Here is a 19148-nt window from a genome sequence, read left to right on the forward strand (position 1 = left end):
TCAAAGCTCTAGCGTTACTTTCTGGTTCTTGTACATTACTGGCTTCAGACATATTTCACTGTGCAAAAACATTGTACAAGCAATTCATGATAGTTGAGGAAAGCGTCTTTTTTTTCTTTTTGCCTAAATGTATGAGGAAAATGCGAGGTGAATAAACAGGTTACGCGTGAGTTAACGTTACCTGAGGCCAGTTTCTGAAGTTGACGTCGAGTAACGTTAACTAACAAAAGCAAAGAAAGGCGCAACGAGAAAAATCAGACATATGATTAATCGTATGAATTCGAAAAGAATGATATTACCTGTGCTGAACACCTAGGATAGGATATGTTGTTGCTGTTTTTATAGTTCTTCTGTAATTCTCGACACAAAAGTGCCTCCTCGAGCCAACGACGCGCGAATAAGCTGCGACAAGCACTGTTGCCAACTCTCGCAAGACAAATAAGCAACCGCTGCTTCAAAAACAAGCCCGATTTTTTTTGATGATTATCATCAATAATATTTATTATCAATTATTTATTACCAATAAATGAGCCTGCAACATATTAAACTGAAACCACTCTTTTATCTGAAAAGCAAAAACAGAAGCTATTTTACAAAAATCAGCAAACTGCAACAAAAATGGGAACAAAACTCATCTCCCATCACCTGTGTGCAGAATAGGATTGGAGAGACGGAAAAGGAGAAAAACACAAGAGCTTCAAAGGGGAGCTGTAACATAGCCACATATTTATAGCTTACTAAAAATATTGGCCATTCGAACCATATTTACTCTTAGTATTAGTATAGGACTGCTTGTTTTTTATTTCAGCCCGTGATAATTAATACATTACAAAAACATTGTAAAAAATTAAAAAATAGGCTAAAAGAAAGTCATCCCACTCCTCCACGTCTAGGGATGGGCGTATCGATCCGAAGTATCGATATATCGATACTGACGCGAGTATCGAAAGTATCGATACTCAAATCCTTTTAGAGACAAGTCTCTCTGAAGCCACTGATTGAGTTTTCTTTTAGTTTTCTCTAAGATAGGCAAGAAGTTTAAATCACATCTAAGTTTTGGATTTTTGGATATTACTATTCCAAGGTAGGTTATTACCTCTTTGACTGGGATATTACATATACTGGAAACAGAAAGTTGCTTAACTGGCATCAACTCACATTTGTGCACATTAAGAAGAAGCCCAGAAGCACTGGAGAACATTTTAATTGTATTAAGAGCTAAAGGAATCTGGTCTGAATTTTTTAGGAAAAGGGTAGTATCATCAGCCGCCCATCCCGTCGTCTACTTCTGTCATCGCTTGGATTACAGCGTCACGGCACGCGCCTTCTTTTTGAACGTGATTTTCTCCAATGAGGGGGAGGAGGGGGCGGAACATTTACGCTGCAGCACTTATATTATTGCACTGGTTGGCTATTAACTGCAAGCGGACAGAGTGTCATTCAATGCATTGGAGAATACGGCGAACATAAAGAAACTTAGTTGCTTGTCAGATTTTCCTAACAAGCAACCGTATTTTTAAAAATAAACCCAAAAAACCGCAACCCGGGATTTTTTCACGCAACTTTACAAAAAAAATAAGCCCAAAATCGCGTATAATACGCGGACTTGGCAACTATGGCGACAAGCATCACAGAAAACGCGCAGGAACGTAGTTTTTTTAATTTATTTTTTTTATAAAATTACCAAAAAAAAAAATTTTTTTAATCAAATAAATTCCACTATATAAAAGAAACAAGTCTGTAGACACAAAACGTAACTTTTTTTATTTTAATATAAACGTATCCGTGTGTGACATTAGTATGTATGAAGAAATGCTGATAAAAACATTAAAATCGTCTTGTTAGAACTGTCATAAAGACAAAGAAAAAATAAGAAAACATTAATTTACACAGAAATTATTATAATTATGCTAGATAAAGACACGGTTTTTGTGACATATGAGGACACAAATTTGTATAATGACATGGGTATGACATAGGTATTACAAGGAGAAGGTGACTTATGAGGACATTACCCCATGTCCCCATTTTTCAAAACGCTTATGAATCATACAGAGTTTTTTTGAGAAAGTAAAAATGCAAAAGTTTCCTGTAAGGGGTAGGGTTAGGTGTAGGGTTGGTGTAGGGCAATAGCACATACAGTTTGTACAGTATAAAAACCATTACGCCTATAGAATTTCCCCACAATTCACAAAAACAAACGTGTGTGTGTGTTACATTTTGACTGCTCTCTTGATATAGTAAATTAAGCTTACTGTAAATAAAACCGTGTCAGAAGAAGTGAGAGCAGGGTGCTGGACAAGATGAAAGCAGAACTGCTTGAGACGCCATTGCAGAGTAGAGTATCACAGCAGTCATTGGTGAAAGTGAAGTTTAAACCCATGGCAAACTTCTCTCCTGTTAGTCCACACAGGACAGGAAGAACGCAGCTCTTTTCATACAAGACGACCTCAAAGTCCCCTGTTCAAAGAAAATCACACACAATGACATGCATAGACACGCACATTTGTCTCCTGTATTCTCCTTAATAATCACTTGTATAATCAGTTCTTGCAATACAATATTTTCACACAAGGCTTTCATGCAGATGTGCTTATTTTAGTAATGCACAGTGATGTACAAAGGTTTGAATAAATGTTTATAAAATAAGCTCTTCAAAGTATGATGACTGAAATGTTAAGTTCTCACAGCTTGAAATTAAATCAAGCACAGGAAAATGTACACTCATCTATCACTGACTGAAAGACATTTACATACCCCACTGTCCTACAGCTTTGCTAGAAAGACAGAGCTGACCCGGTGGACACCTGGTTGGGAACTTGAGACAGTCCAGTGGTGAGACAGAAGGAAATACACATGTATAACAGAACAGAGGAACTACAAGAGAACAAATAAAGAGAATTAAATATATTAGCACATTCATAGTAGATGATACACAATATAAACATAATATCCAGTTCATTTAGGTGGAATACATTTAGGTTACTTGACATTTCATATGAACTGAACTTCACATCTAATTTACTGTTAAACTGATACAATAAAACAAATGTGAAAAAAAGTGACAGCAATGGCTTATTTTTCACTTACCCACAGATGGGAGAAGACAAAGGAAGAGAATGCATTTAAAAAATTGAGACATGTTTCTTGGCCTCCAGTTATTAATCAGCACAATTCCTTTACAATTCAGAAGGGTCCAGTTTGTTCATTATCTGACCCTCAAATCAGATGGAAGCAGTAGATTATCATCTTTCCTCTAACCCTCCCCTTTAAACATTAAAAATGTGTCTCCACCTTGAAACATAATTGAATTCAGGCTTAAGCGGAGTTTGTTGATGCAGCTCTGAGGTCAAACTTTGGCATAGGTCTCAATGCCCTATTACTCCCCATTTGATATAATCATGCAGGCAGAAACGAGTTTCAATCTCATAATAGTGATCTAAAAAAAGGCTGTATTACCTTTAAGTACGTGACAAGGATTTTATAATCTTAAGGTTACAATCTGAGGCCTTTGCTGGCAAGAGTAGAGCAGCAGCACGGATTTGATTAGAGAATATATGTTAATGAAAGACACGCAAGGGAGAGGATGGAAAGTCAAATGACTGAGGGTCTTGTGACTGTAGACGTCCAAATATCATGATTTAACTAAACTGTGATTCCTCAAGGCAGCTTAGATCAAAAACAAAGCAGAAAATATTCTACGAACATTATACAGAAACCGACTTAAAATAAGAAATATTTTACAGCCACACAATTGTCATTTTTGACCACACAACTGCTGAAATAGTCTGCATAAATTGAGCATTGACTACATTCAGACATTACTTTGGGACACATGAAAACCTGACTTGTTTCTGAGGTAGATCAGCCCAAAAGAAAATCACATTTGTAGGAACACAAAAATTCACCCCTATGTTCATTTTACACTACCTAACTCTAAAAACAGCAGTTATATCAGCACCGAATCATTTCAGAAAATAAAACTGGACAAGAATAGGTTTCACTCTTCCTTTATTGTGATACAAATTTGTACAAAATGGAGATTAGCGGTTAGACTTGGCCACTCTCTCCAGCTCATCTTTCTTCTTGATGGCATAAGAGTTGGAGGAACCCTGCAATAGACCAAAAAACAAAAAAAGAACTTTAATAGCAATCAAATAAAAAGATTCATAAAAGACAAATTACTGTAGATGCCCTGAAGGTGTTGATAACATAGTAAAAGTAAAATGCTCCAATCAGATTGTTTATCTCACCTTGGCGGCGTTAATGAGTTCATCAGCAAGACACTCTGCAATAGTCTTGATGTTCCTGAATGCAGCTTCTCTTGCACCAGTGCAAAGCAGCCAGATGGCCTAAAATCATAACACACAGTAAGTGACCACTTTCACATAAGACCATATCTTCACCTGCCATTTCGGTGCTCTGTATTTTCTATGAAAGGCCACCCAAGTACGACAGAGTGTCTTGGGATACTAAAAGCATGCTAACTTATATCAAGTCCCTTAGAAGTCAACATGTATTTTCTTAATGCCATGTTCCTGGTCCCATTGTGAACATTTCATTGGTATTTTTTACTCAGAAAAATAAAACGTTAGCCAATAGACAAGTAACTATTTAGGCAATACGGACCTGGTTGACCCTGCGCAGAGGTGACACATCAACAGCCTGTCTCCTCACGGTTCCAGCACGTCCGATACGAGTCGAGTCCTCACGAGGACCACTGTTGATGATGGCGTTCACCAGGATCTGCAGAGGATTCTAGAAAGGAAATAAAAATGGTCTACTATTTAGAAAGTCCCAACATCTTAGAAATAGTTTGACCATTTTTAATACAACATTTACATTCTACTCTAAATTTACACCAGACCAAAGGCAACCAGTGGAAAACCGTTGTCTCACCTCGCCGGTGAGCAGGTGGATGATCTCAAAGGCGTGTTTGACGATGCGGACGGTCAGCAGTTTCTTGCCGTTGTTGCGTCCGTGCATCATCATGGAGTTAGTGACGCGCTCCACAATGGGACACTGAGCCTTACGGAAACGCTTGGCTGCGTATCTGCCGCTGGAATGAGGGAGGTATTTGGCATATTTCTCCTTCACGGCAATGTAATCCTAACAAGAGAGAGAAATACATGTTAATATGCTCAACCTTATTGTATTACAACAGACATATGAATTTCTACAGCCTCTAAATTATCAATGTGATCAAAATGTTACTGAAAAATGTGCTACATGCCTTCTGCCATTTGATTTATAGCTTATAACGTTTTAGTAAGTAAAAGATTCTTTAGTATAATTCTAAAAACATTCCAATTCAGGTCACGGTACATGTTGTTTTTGTTACCATGATATCTTTACTGAATTTTATGAAGTAAACATAACTTTCATATTTGTAATCTTTCAATACGAACATTTACTGGACTAAAGCAACTACTTCATTAATCATACATATTTAGATATGTTGAAAGTATCAGATATGATTAAACAGACTTAAGAAATGCTATTGGACATCTCTTAATAATTGTATTGCATTATGTTCAGTCTGTCACAATAAAAGCTAGATATATGTTATTTATTGATACATTTATACAAAGAATATGATTAGCATAAACTTACAAGGGGGGGAAAAAAAGACTATTTCACATGTCAGGGCTGATTGGCAAATAAAAAGCCACTCACAAAAATAATGTCCATGAAAACATACCTGCAGGGAGATGTCGTTGATCTGCACATCATCTGTGCTCCATTTGCCAAAGAGTTTGATCTCTGGTGTTTCTGCGACAGCTGGTACAGCCTCCCAATCTTCAGCCATCTTTCAAAACAAATGAGAATATCATTTTATGTACATAAGGGAGTCCAAAAAACCTCAAAGTATTCACACAGATGCAAGACCAAAACAATCAAATAACTAGGTTTGAAATGCTAAATAAATTCAGTAAGAACAAGAATATCAAAATATTTGTTTTAAATGGAAACAATGCAACCCTAACGTATTCTAAAATTAAATTAAAAAAGCAATATTGATCAGTTAATACAGTACATAAAGCATAAGATTGTGTTCAATATAGACAATTTGTGTTGACATCTAAAAAATGATCACCACGATCCGTCTTCATGTTGAGCACATTAGGAATATGACCACAAACTATTCTAAAAGAAGTCTAAACACTTTAAAATTCTGGCAAAGCACCTCAATAATACAGTTAACATGATTTAATCAACTGTTACATTATTTGAAAAACAGAACCCAAACTGCCACAGAAGTGGATCCGCTCATGTTCTTTTCCGAGAAACGGCGGACTCACGGACCGCTTACACACGTTCAAATTCATCATTTTGACGAGCTACATATGACATATATGGTTTAAAATATGAATGTAAGTCTGTTAACAACCAGATGTGCATACTTTGATGAGGGTGGAAGGGGCATAAACACTTTAAAACATGTTTTTCATCGTTACCTTCGCAGCGTGTGTGTGAATGGCGCACTCGAGCAGGCGGAAAGGAAGAGCGACACGAGGAGCGAGAAAAAAACCAGAGTCGAGCTCTTCTTCTGCGCTCTCATGTGAACGTTTCTTCTTCTTCTTCTTCTTCTTTGGAATTTTTGGCGTATTCCGCACCGTAGGCACATACCGCCACCAACTGTTTATACTGTTTATAGATAGTCCCGTCTCTATTCATATTTTATTTTATTGTTTAATTTTATTTCGGGTTCACCCAAACTGTATTTCTGGCTGCTGCGTGTTCAGCTCCCATGCCAAAAAACCCAGCTTGTGTGTTCCCCTATTCCTTTGCTTTATTTATTTATTTATTTGATTAACTATCAAATTCGTTTGTTTAATCCTGTTTCTACTATATATTTCAACACTATTCTTTGATTAATACCTTCTTTTAATCCTTTTCCTAATATCCAATTTATCTTCTTTTTTTCTTTATTATTTATTACCTTTTAAATTCTTTATCATTTTAATTCTCTCTATATTATATTTCCGACATTTTAATATTACATGTTCAGCGTTTTCTATTACCCCACAAAAAGCACATTTACCTGTAATATGTTTACCTATTTTGCCGCCTGGCACTTGCTATGAATAGGGTACAAAAAGAAATCTGACTTTTTTTTTGTACTTAAAAAAAAAAATATATTATTATTATTAATGCCAAGGTACCAAAGATAAAACTACATAAAATATCAACATAATGTACAAAGAGGTGACATGCAAAGCACCATTTATACATGTATATAACAATAAATAAATAATACAAAACTAACGCTTTAACAAAATAAATTAACTGTTTTAAAAGCTTTAAGATTCTTGGAATATATAGTTTGGATATACTGTTGAACCTATTTTTTAAAAGCAAATAATAAAGGTTTTTGATGAGTGAATTTACTGCGGTGAAAAAAATCTGACCTAAACTCTTAAAAAATAAAGACTTTATTTTTCAAGAAGTAGTGTACATAAGTGTAGGCCTATCATAACCGTTAGAAAATGTTGATCAGCGGCCTCATCAAACTAATTATTAAATTAGCTACTTTTTAATTAATCTGTGGCGTTTGCTGTTTTGGAGAGGTATAGTTACAAGTACAACCCTATAACAAACATTTGAGTGTTGAGAGATAAGCTAAGTAGTCCAAATATAGTCTAATGCAGTTTAATATCATAATTTGTGTGCTTTTGTAATTTTAGCAATAAACGCTAAATTTCTATTTCCCACAAATAAAAAAGGTTTTTCTCACAACAGGGGTTATTGTTTACGCACAATATTTTTATTAATGCTTCATGACATAACAACAACATCCTCTTCTTCATTTCGTCTAGAACAAATATAGTAGGCTATCTTGGATCTCTACCGGTCGTTTGTTTAAGTATAATATTTAACCATTAGAGGGCGGCAGAGCCTATACCACTTTGCTTTGAAATGAGCAGAGGTTCTCAACCAGGGGCCCACTAGGGGGCCTCAGCATACTTCCAGGGGCGTCACAATAAATGTTCAATAAATGAAAATTATTTAAATTTTACTTAAATAAAACTACCTATAGAAGACAGAATAATATGAAATAGATGTTTTAAATAAATTATGTTTATTTTACTAATTTACGATTTATTTATTTATTATTTTTATTATTATTATTATTTTTTTATTATTATTTATTTATTTATTTTTGTATTTATTTATTATTAGTAGTATTTTTATTTTTTTTTGCTAATTGTTTTGCAATTTATTTTGCAAATTGGATGACTAAGTGTGTCTGGACAAGATTAGAGCAAATTAACTCTACTTATCTACTATCAACTTTTTTGGATTATGATTACAAATCAAAACACATCTCAATATACTCCCTTAATAAATTTAGATTATTTTGTACAATCACTGTGTTTTATTGGTATATTTTAATTTCATAAAATGTCGCAGTTTAAAGTTCCCATAAATATTTAGAGCAATCAGAATCATGGGCCTGTTTCAGTATTTATTTTTACTTACATTTATTGCGTTCTCTTCTTCATAAAGTATGTGAACCATCAAATTTCAATGTATGTAAGCCATATATATTTGTAAAGAATTCGTTTTTAACAATATTTTACTCCATTAAAAAATACTGTAAATATTTAAACTTTTTTTAAATAAGTTCTCATTGCAACAATTTGAACAAAGAAACTTTTAAGAAGTTTTAAAACTTTTTTAGAAGAAAATGTACAAATAGGCATCCTGATAAGCAAACAGCAATAAGACCAACATGCTGAGCATTGTGAATGATCAATGAAATGATATGTCTTTAGAGTAATTTACAGTAGGTCTACTTTTCGCTTTGTTATTTCGTGTTGTTGTTATTATGAAGGCAGTGGCCTATTTCTGTTTTAAAATAAGTGAATGTGTTTTTGTGATGCCTATTTACATTTGTGAATAAAGAATTTTGTATTTAAACGTTTTCTGTACACGGAGACCTCTGATAGCGTCTGGGGCTTTTATTTTGTAATTCTCCTCGCTGCAGGTTTGCGGAAGTCCTCGCTACTGTTCGTGCAGTGGTGTTTGTAGCCTGAATACACACACACACAGCACACACACACGGTTGTCCGCACAAAACAGGCTAAGAAACAACACACCGAAACATCATATTCCAGGACTTACACCGCTGTTCTCTAGAAAAGGCCGAAGGAGACCCAAATAAGTGATGTTGTTTACTTCTCTTTTGTTGGTTCTTGTTGTGAAACTCAGTGTTGTAAAGTGCATGCAGAGGCCTATCACATCATATGCATAAACCACAAATGCATTTACGCACAAAGTCTGATTCTGCAGAAATACTAATGGGGGAAAGGGGCCTCGCATCCTTTGTGGTTTGTACCGGCTTCATTTAAAGATAAAGAAAAGAAGTGGCTAGAGGCCTGACTTATCTGTGTCCATCACACTGGGCCTGTGCTTGCGTAAAAATACTGAGCTGTGTCTCAAACCAAGTGAGCAACCTACCCAGGGAGCGGTTTTGCCCATCATAGGCATGTTTGAACCTGTGAATCATCATTATAGAATGATTCTAGGTTTGAGACGCAGGCCAGGTGAAGCCCCTCTGTCATTCAGATTGATGTGCAAAGTTTTGTTTATGGGTTTATATCGCATTTAGACATGGCCTGCAGGTGGATTAGCTTCACAACTTCTGCTGATTTGCATAGATGTTGTTGCTGTGTCCATTATGTGTTGATATTAACAGTTTGGACGTGTTCAGAGCTGTAAAGTATAATTTGACTGTGCAGTGCATTGCTGTGGTTTTGAGCTATTATCTGCATTATCATCTGCACATATATTGAATAGTCTCTCATGAAGTAAATGAAAAGATTTACAGTTAGGGCACAAGTATGTATGTTACTGCTTTTTATTAGTTATCTCCTGAACCTTTTACTAGATACTAAAATGTCACTGAACTAGCCTTATGGTAATTGTGAGATTACTGGAACCAGCCAGTTAAATATTTGTTACTGTTTTCTCGTAAATAATATTAATGGTGATATTATTCATATTAATTGTATAAATTCTATTTAAAATATTTTAAAATTAATATTATTTTAGTAAAGATAATATTAAATAAGATTATTTCACGGCATCATACTATATGGGGGTAAGTTGTCACAATGTTAACCTGCTATTAAACAACCTAAATGTTATATATTAAAATAAATATATAAATGAACATACAATGTGGTATACAACTTCCTTAATAATAAATGGAAGTTCTTCACTCTTTTATATTTTGTTGTTTTCATTTGATTAAAAAAAAAATGTTTTGAGTTCCCATATAAATATGTAAAATCACTTGGATTTGATTTTGCACTTATCTGTTTATTTTGTTTTCCAGGTCTACTTTTGGTTAATTAAACTTTCTGTTTCTTTATAATAATTTCCAAGGTATTGTTAAATTGTAAAACTACAATATGTGGGCTTCATCAACGTTTATTGATTGATTAATAATATATAATAGACTATCAGAAGCTGTAGTCAATAAATTGTATAGAATTACAACATATGAAACACACTGTGACACTGGAACCAACATGAAAAAAATCAAATCACTCAGTAAAAAAAAAAACAACAACACTCAACTAGATTCTATGATGTAGCCCTGCAGTCTCCTGCAAATAATTTAGTACAGTGTTGTTGAACATTTGTTCGTTCTGTTTCTAGTTTGTATTATTTCATTTGCCTTCCTGTAGTCAAACAGTAGCACATGACACTAGCAACCACAAGGTCATGGGTTCAATTCCCAGAGAAAGCATGTTGAATGTAGTTTAAGTCACTTTGGATAAAAGCTTCTGCCAAATGCATAAATAAAATGTTATGTAAATTTGTCCGTTCATTCATTTTTGATTTGTTTGATTTTTAGTTCATTCATCTGTTCATTATTTTATTGGTTTGTACATTAATTTTTTTTAATGTGTTTGTTCATCCTTTCATTTGTTGTTTCTCTTTGACTGTTACAGGTGGGCTCTCTGCTACCTGTTTGCCCTGGTAACGTGTTGCCATGCCCTTCCCTTTCGGTAAGTCTCACAAGTGTCCAGCGGACATTGTGAAGAATCTAAAAGACAACATGACCATTCTGGAGAAGCAGGACATTTCAGACAAGAAGGCTGAGAAGGTATTAAAGACATATGCAGTGTGTAAAGATATATGCAATGTGTTTGAGCTTGTACTATGACTATTACCCATTAAAAGCCATTAATGAGATGGGTGTGTGTCCGTAGGCCTCTGAAGAGGTGTCCAAATCTCTGCTGGCCATGAAGGAGATTCTCTACGGCACGAATGAGAAGGAGCCGCAGACAGAAGCTGTGGCTCAGCTCGCTCAGGAGCTCTACAACAGCGGCCTGCTCAGCACCCTCGTCGCAGATCTGCAGCTCATCGACTTTGAGGTGCTTTTATAGACTTTAGAGTTTAATAGACTAGGCCGGAAAATGACACGGAATTTCACAAAGTTGCAGAAAGTTACTCAAAATCTAGTGAGCAGTTCTCAAATGCTGTTATTTTTATTTTTTTATTTACATCAAGACATTTACATTTATTCATTTAGCAGACACATTTATGCAAAGTATGAGTCAAAACGACCTACGCATGACAAATGAATCACATTGTGATGTGGAGGTGTTCAGCCTTTCTGGCTTTGAGGCTGTAATGACAAAGCTGCTCATTTATAAACATTTTATTTATTAACAGAAACTAAGAATGGCCTTTTAAATTAGTTTAATTAAATATTTATGTAAATCTTATAAATTAAATTAATGATGATGATGCTTAATTTAAATGTAAGTAATTACCAAATCAAAATTCATTTTCTGTAATTACAGAAATTTCAACAACCGAATGGGTTTGCACTTTTTATTAATATAATGTATAATAATTATTTGTATTAATGTTATTAATAAATGTATTTACAGTATTCATTTTTGTCATTTTTGATATTTTTTTTCTACCTGATAAAATATTTTAGAACTTAATGTTACTAAAAACAACAAAAAACAATTTCTTGCTTTTTTAATATTTTATTAATTTTGCATGACTTTTCCAGGTCTAAATATCACAAATGTTAAATTCCCTTGATAGACAAGTTTTCCAAGACTATATTGTATGAACCTTGATTCTTAAATAAAAAGCAGTTGTTAAGGAAACAAATTAGAATAGGAAATAAAATAACCACTTATATCTTTATTTTAAAGAACGTTTAATCTTATTTTAAATCATTTTAAGCCAGCTGTGCTGAGGCCCCCTAGTGGTTCTCAACTGCCTGGTTGAGAATCATTGGTCTAGCCCCTTAAAGGGTTAGTTCACCCAAAAATGAAAATTAGGTTGCTTTTTACTCACCCCCGAGGCATCTTAGGTGTATATGACTTTCTTCTTTCAGACGAATCCAGTCAGAGTTATATAAAAAATGGTCTTTGATCTTTCAAGCTGTTTAATGCCACTCAGCGGGTGTTGCATTGCTTCAGTCCAAAATAACTTAAATAAAAATTGCCCATCCATAAAAAAAAAGTGTCTCACACGGCTCCGGGGGGTGAACAAAGGCCTTCTGTAGCGAATCGATGCGTTTTTGTAAGAAAAATATCTATATTCAAAACGTAATAATCACTTGAATCTAGCTTGCGCTCACTGTTGTAAACAGAAGCAGTTCCGGGGGAATGACGTATGAGGTCGGCTTTGCGCATGCGCCGCTCAGAAGTGACGCACGCGGAAACGCAACGGAGAGATCAAAACAAAACAACTATCAAGAATTAGAAGTACAAAAGGAGGATTTGTAAAGAAGAATGTCAGAGGATTTCGATATAAGCCAAGAGGAGACTGGTTTTCCTTTGCTAAAGTAGTCATATACACCTAGGATGCCTCGGGGGTGAGTAAAACGCAACCTACTTTTCATTTTTGGGTTAACTAACCCTTTAACGGAATTATTTCAAATTCAACTTTGTTTAATAGGTAAGAAACAACCATTCAATGGAAAACATGAATTGAAAAACCTTCCTTTATGTATCCTCAAAAGAGATGCTCCCCTCAATGCCATCTAATCAAAAGTGGCTTCTTATTTTGCAACTGAGAGATGTTAATACTGTGTGTATTCGGCATTCTGTCTTGACTGGCCACTTGTGATCAGGTCAGCTGAGATACAGTTTGATACCAGTTGTAAACCATTGTACATGTTCATTTTATCTCTCAGATTCCCATTTGTGAAATGCATGCTTGTTTTTTGATCAGTTGAGCTTTTCAGTAACTGTTCTGCATGTTATTTGTGTTTAGGGCAAGAAAGATGTGGCACAGATCTTTAATAATATTCTGAGACGTCAGATCGGCACTCGGACACCTACAGTCGAATACCTGTGCACTCAACAAAATATACTCTTCATGCTGCTTAAAGGGTGAGACGTGTGCACAAACATATTCTGAAGACATTTATTTGATTTATTTAATATATATATATATATATAACCTGAAATTTTGCAGTTGTCAGGCTAGCCCAATTTGCTTTTCTGATTTAGAGGTTGGTGTTTAGATCACATCTCAACTAGAGAACTGGTTTGGTGACTAATATGAGTTTTTAGAGAGGTTTTTCTGATCCCAGAATATACTCCTAAGATAACCTTATGAGTAAACTTTAGCTGTGTGGGGTACATCAGCGATATAATCTTAAATGTGAATATTTTGGTAGTTCCCTGTCAAAATATGAATTTTGTTATCACCCAAATGTTGTTTTAGACTTTCTGTGGACCACAAGATCAGGTGTTTAGACACGTTGATGCTTTTCTATACAATGGAAATGAATGGTGACCAAGGGTCAAACTCCATAAAGCACCCTAAAAGTAGGCCATATGACTTCAGGGCTTGAAATGAGTATAGATTACTCTTGTGGGGCCTTTTTGTCATTTTTAGAGCTTGACAATCTTGACAACTTTGTTTTATTGTATGGAAAAGAACTGAGCAGCATGAACATTAGCATCTCCTTTTCGGTCTTTGAAAGAAACTCAGACATGTTTGGATCTACATGAGCCATGTGTATATGTTGGCCAAATGTTTCTGATGTTGAGTTCCTGTCCTTTTTGTAGTTACGAGTCTCCAGACATCGCTCTGAACTGTGGGATCATGCTGAGGGAATGCATACGGCACGAGCCGCTGGCCAAGATCACCCTCTGCTCCGAGCAGTTCTACGATTTCTTCAGATACGTGGAGATGTCCACCTTCGACATCGCCTCGGATGCATTTGCCACTTTTAAAGTTAGTGCTTTTGTAAATATACAAGCTTTGAGTGTTTGTTTTGTCTGGGTGGCATCTTTGATTATTTCATCTTCAGATGCACTGTATAATTATTATGTCTGATGAATTCCATTTGTTTGGTTTTCTTCCAGGATTTGCTGACGAGACACAAACTGCTCAGCGCTGAGTTTCTGGAGCAGCACTATGACAGAGTGAGTCATTGGTTTGCTTTCCGTCATTGTCTGTTGTTTTTGGATCTGATTGGATCTGTCAGTAGCTATGTTTCCATCCACCTATTTTTATGCGCATTTTGGGTGATCGCATAAAAAACCGCTGGATGGAAACGTCAAGATGCGCATAAATTCTAAAAATGCGCATAAACCACAACTAAGTAGGATAGACTTTTTATCCGATAAGAAAAAATGCGCATAAACTACGATGGAAACACATTTACCGAATAAATTCCACCAATGCGCATTGAAAAAGTCATGTGACTTTGCGCTATCAGACGGGATAACTTGACTAACCAGCAGACCGATCTCGTTCACAGCATCTATATGTTGTTTTGGTCATTCTGAAATGCCTGAGGAAAGTCTGTCATCAAAGTATTTCTGTATAATTACTATCTTACATGACTGTGTTCCCAAACAGAAGGCATCCACCTCTAAAAGCAATGACCGCATTTATTGTGTTACATCTGCTCTCTCTGAAGCACAAGTAATTTATTACATATGAAAATTAGTATATTCAGTGGCTTCTCCTAGTTTTCTTTAGTGCCAGTTTATCAGGAAGTGACGATTTTGTTCTCTTTGACTCGTTGGATGGAAACGGTGCTTTATTCGCAAATGTTTTATGCGATATTCCAGTTTTGCGCATAAGTTAAATTCGCATCTTTGGATGGAAACATAGCTAGTCATTCTGCAGCGGGTTCTTCTCAGAACTGTTTGTTTGTATTTAATGTAAAAGTCAATACAATTGGAAGTGATTTGAATTTTAATTGGGCCCAAAGAGTATATGAGCACTTATGTCGGACTTCAAAAATGTCTTAATGCATTAGATAACAAAATACCAAGAAATGCTACTAGAGCTTTTCTCAGAACTAACTTCATGCCATCATATTTGCACAATGACTTTTTAATTAACTCATTTGATTTTATTGGATGCATGAAGTCAGTTCCCCTCATGTTCTTCAGCTTAACTGTGGGCGGCTTTCAGTAACATTTGGCAACCACGTGTCCAAATACTTTTGTAATAATTTTGGACAGTATACAGGTGCATCTCAATAAATTAGAATGTCGTGGAAAAGTTAATTTATTTCAGTAATTCATTCTTGACATTTAAAATCAAACAAACTACTAATAAATAAATGCCACTTTGTTCGATATTTTATCAAATGCAAGTGTGCCATAAGTATGCAAAGAAGCCAAACAACTTTATATTTTACTTATTTATCCCTTTCCTGTCTTTTTTTCTGACTTTTGATCTTCAGTTCTTTAGTGAATATGAGAAACTTCTTCACTCAGAAAACTATGTGACTAAGAGGCAGTCGCTAAAGGTAAGAAATGGGTAAATTTGTGTGTTCGTTGTGCTTATTTAAACTACCATTTGAAGGTTTGGGATAATTACGATTTTTTATTTATTTATTTGTTATATTAAATCTCTTACCAAGGCTGAAATTATTTGATCAAAAATACAGTAAAAATGGTAATATTGTGAAATATTTAAATTTAATTTAGCTGGTCTCCATTTGAATATATTTTAAAATGTAATTTATTCCTGTGATGCAAAGCTGAATTTTCAGCATCATTACTCCAGTCTTCAGTGTCACATGATCCTTCAGAAATCATTCTAATATGCTAATTTACAGCTCAAGAAATATTTTTTATCACTGTTGAAAATGGTTGTGCTGCTTAATGTTTTTGTGGAAACCACAAATAGAAATCTTTTGTAATATTATAAATGTTTTTACTGTCACTTTTGTTAAATGTAATGCACCTTTGATTAATAAAATATTTAATTTATTTTTAGCCCTAACTTTGAATGGTAGTGTGTATCTGTTTATGTGTATAGTTGCTGTGGAATATTACAGCTCTATAATGCATTTATTATGTCATTCCTCTTCATCCCAGCTTTTGGGAGAGCTGCTTTTGGACAGGCACAACTTCACTATAATGACAAAGTACATAAGCAAACCAGAGAACCTCAAACTCATGATGAACCTACTGAGAGACAAGAGCCGCAACATCCAGTTTGAGGCCTTTCATGTATTTAAGGTATGAATTGTCAGCTGAATCTTCCCAGTTCAACAACACTCACCAATATGCCATCCCAAAACGTCTCAACCTTCGACATAAGTTCTTTCTCTATGGATTTAGGTGTTTGTGGCCAATCCGAACAAGACCCAGCCAATCCTCGACATCCTGCTGAAGAACCAGACCAAACTCAGCGAGTTCCTCGGCAAGTTCCAGAACGACCGCACCGAGGATGAGCAGTTCAGCGACGAGAAGACCTATCTCATCAAACAGATCCGAGACCTCAAGAGGCCAACCCCGCAGGACGCTTGAGAAGGCTCACGAATGTATAGAGGACGTCTAGACAGTGTTTTAGGCAGCGTCTGGACGATGTTTGGCTCTCTGGGACGTTGAGTGGCCGCAGCGCTGGGCATGTTTTTGTGTTTTGCAGGAACCGTTAAATGCCGTTTGAGCTCGGTGGGCGAGAAATATGACCACGAGGATGAAAAGTAGTCATGCTTCGCTGGACATTCAACCTCTCCCCCTACAATGTTTTGTTCTCATGTTTCAAAAAACGAGCAAAATGAACAGAAAAGACGGATGTAGATGCTGCTGCTTTATTGCACATAAAGAAGGAGGGTTTTGTACCGCATACACAAACATACACTCAAATGTCTGTTGATTCTAATTGGATATTAATGAATTCCAGGAAATTTGACATGCAAAAAGCACTTCAACACACTCCTGTCAGCTCTTTTGCTCATTGTCGGCTAGGTGAAAAACTGCAAATGTGACACATAAATCATGCTTTGCACATTCCCAGATTAATTTTCAAAGGCGGAAATGAGTAAACGTGTTGACTGAGGAGGGTTTAGTGATTTGTTAGAGTTGTGGCTGTGATGTTAACCCTGATTTAACACCATTCTTCTCTCATCATTAGTCACTGCGCAGAGTGGGTGTAATGGAAAGTTAACTTGTCTGCTTACTTTACCTTAAGATTTGTGCTCTGACTCTACTTCTAATACTAGTTTCAGTATAACTAACCCCACTACTCTTACCTTTTATTCAGTTTATATGTTAAATTGTCCCTTGTAAACTCCCCAGTTCATGGGTGAAATCTCACAAAGAAACATGTCTAGGTCACATTTCACCCCAAAATCAAAAGAAAAAAAAAAAAAATATGGTTTTGTGTTTTTGACTAAATTCACCAGCTTACACACTGTATCTTCTTCCTTTTCAGTAGGTTTTTAGTTGGGCAAAAAAAAAATAGCGAGTGCGATTGTTATTTGCAGCAGACTAATCTGAAATGGTTGGATGTAGAGAAACAGCTCATATTAGCACCTGATTGTGGCTGCTGAGAGAAACTTCGAGCAGTCATGTCCTTTATGAATGTTTTATTTAGATTTGTTTTAACAACAGTGCAGTGGTTGATGCGGCTTGTCATGTAATACTTTAAATCTGGTGCAAGAATGAAAAACCACACAAAACTGAAAGTGATCGGAGGGTTTGGTTGATCATTTTCGAAATATGGTTGGCATTACTGCTTTTACTCACAAGACAGCCACAATCATCTACCATAAAACCCTTCATTTCTCCCCTAAGCGAAAGCAGGTGTTATTCATAATGGTAACTCTTACTCATTCTCAATGCAGAACTTTACCTGAACTCCCATAAAACATGTTCTGCCGAATGTTTACAGGACTGGTCAGAATAACAGGGATTGACATGTCTATAACAGTATTTTATTTTAGTGAAACCTACAATAAACTTTACGTAGCTTAAAGATGTACATTTTTCATATTTCAGTCTCAGCATATACTGTTTATGTGGTGATGGGCAACTCACCATTGGTTGCACATGTAACAACAGCCAATCACAGTCATCTTGTATGCCTGACATCATAACGGCCCAGAGCATTAAGAATTCTGAGAATTAGCAAACTTATCTTGCATATCAGTGCATGTTTCTATTTTGCAGCCTTAGATTAAGCATGGACATCTAACGGACGGGCTGGAAACCTCTTGGCCTGCTGTCCGTTCAATTAAACAGTCCAGTCTAACCTATGTAGATCTGGCCCAAGTAATAAGACTTGGGCACAAAAACAGTGGAGTTTCATCTTGAAATGTCAATCAGTAAGCCAGACTAACAGTTGGAAATAAAGTTTGGAATAAAATAATTGTTTCTACTGTCTTTTTTCTTCGATTAGCAGTGTTTATTCACTAAAATACATGGTGCAACCATTTTGGACCTTGTAACAAGTTAATGCCATTATATTATAACATTACGGCACCTTTTATACGTATATGTGTATAGATAGATAGACAGACAGACAGACAGATAGACAGACCTATAGATAAGACAGACAGACAGATAGATAGATAGACACAGACAGACAGATAGATAGACACAGACAGACAGACAACAGATAGATAGATAGACAGATAGATAGACATGACAGACAGATAGATAGACACAGACAGACAGACACAGAGATAAGATAGATAGACAGACAGATAGATAGATAGACAGATAGATAGACATAGACAGACAGACAGATAGATAGACAGACAGATAGACAGACATAGATAGACAGACAGACATAGATAGATAGACATAGACAGACAGATAGATAGATAGACAGACAGACAGACATCGACAGACAGATAGATAGATAGATAGATAGACAGACAGACAGACAGATAG

The 19148-nt window shown here is 35.6% G+C and overlaps 2 protein-coding genes across 4 annotated transcripts; one reads left to right on the plus strand and one right to left on the minus strand.

Annotated features, from left to right (window-relative positions):
* Window positions 1-82: 82 nt before the first annotated feature.
* cab39 (calcium binding protein 39) lies at window positions 83-18604 on the plus strand. 3 transcript variants are annotated; one of them, XM_016499995.1, is made up of 10 exons: window positions 83-92; window positions 9058-9170; window positions 10968-11122; window positions 11229-11393; window positions 13264-13382; window positions 14067-14235; window positions 14367-14426; window positions 15704-15769; window positions 16344-16487; window positions 16590-18604. In XM_016499995.1, exons 3-10 carry the CDS (start codon window positions 11009-11011, stop codon window positions 16776-16778), a joined length of 1026 nt encoding a protein of 341 aa, XP_016355481.1. In that variant the 5' UTR covers window positions 83-92; window positions 9058-9170; window positions 10968-11008; the 3' UTR covers window positions 16779-18604. The 3 variants fall into 3 exon arrangements, with proteins under 3 accessions (XP_016355481.1, XP_016355479.1, XP_016355480.1); XM_016499993.1 differs by lacking the exon at window positions 83-92 and having other exon boundaries at window positions 8998-9169; XM_016499994.1 differs by lacking the exon at window positions 83-92 and having other exon boundaries at window positions 8998-9165.
* rps5 (ribosomal protein S5) lies at window positions 3995-6554 on the minus strand. The gene is made up of 6 exons (XM_016499999.1): window positions 6459-6554; window positions 5702-5809; window positions 4900-5109; window positions 4630-4758; window positions 4254-4352; window positions 3995-4112 (listed from the first exon to the last, which is right to left on the minus strand). Exons 2-6 carry the CDS (start codon window positions 5807-5809, stop codon window positions 4044-4046), a joined length of 615 nt encoding a protein of 204 aa, XP_016355485.1. The 5' UTR covers window positions 6459-6554; the 3' UTR covers window positions 3995-4043.
* Window positions 18605-19148: the final 544 nt, after the last annotated feature.

This window comes from Sinocyclocheilus anshuiensis, unplaced genomic scaffold, assembly GCF_001515605.1.
Source record: "Sinocyclocheilus anshuiensis isolate Anshui unplaced genomic scaffold, SAMN03320099.WGS_v1.1 scaffold2168, whole genome shotgun sequence".
Taxonomy (NCBI): Eukaryota; Metazoa; Chordata; class Actinopteri; order Cypriniformes; family Cyprinidae; genus Sinocyclocheilus; species Sinocyclocheilus anshuiensis.

Excerpts from the sequence above, each read along its gene's own strand:
- rps5 (XM_016499999.1), bottom strand. The coding sequence starts at position 5,809 with ATGGCTGAAGATTGGGAGGCTGTACCAGCTGTCGCAGAAACACCAGAG. Across the intron at positions 4,759-4,899 it reads TCCACCTGCTCACCGGCGAG|AATCCTCTGCAGATCCTGGT; the intron begins GTGAGACAACGG and ends TTTCCTTTCTAG. Across the intron at positions 4,353-4,629 it reads CTCTGCGCAGGGTCAACCAG|GCCATCTGGCTGCTTTGCAC; the intron begins GTCCGTATTGCC and ends TTATGATTTTAG.
- cab39 (XM_016499995.1), top strand. The coding sequence starts at position 11,009 with ATGCCCTTCCCTTTCGGTAAGTCTCACAAGTGTCCAGCGGACATTGTG. Across the intron at positions 11,123-11,228 it reads CAGACAAGAAGGCTGAGAAG|GCCTCTGAAGAGGTGTCCAA; the intron begins GTATTAAAGACA and ends GTGTGTCCGTAG. Across the intron at positions 15,770-16,343 it reads CTAAGAGGCAGTCGCTAAAG|CTTTTGGGAGAGCTGCTTTT; the intron begins GTAAGAAATGGG and ends TCTTCATCCCAG.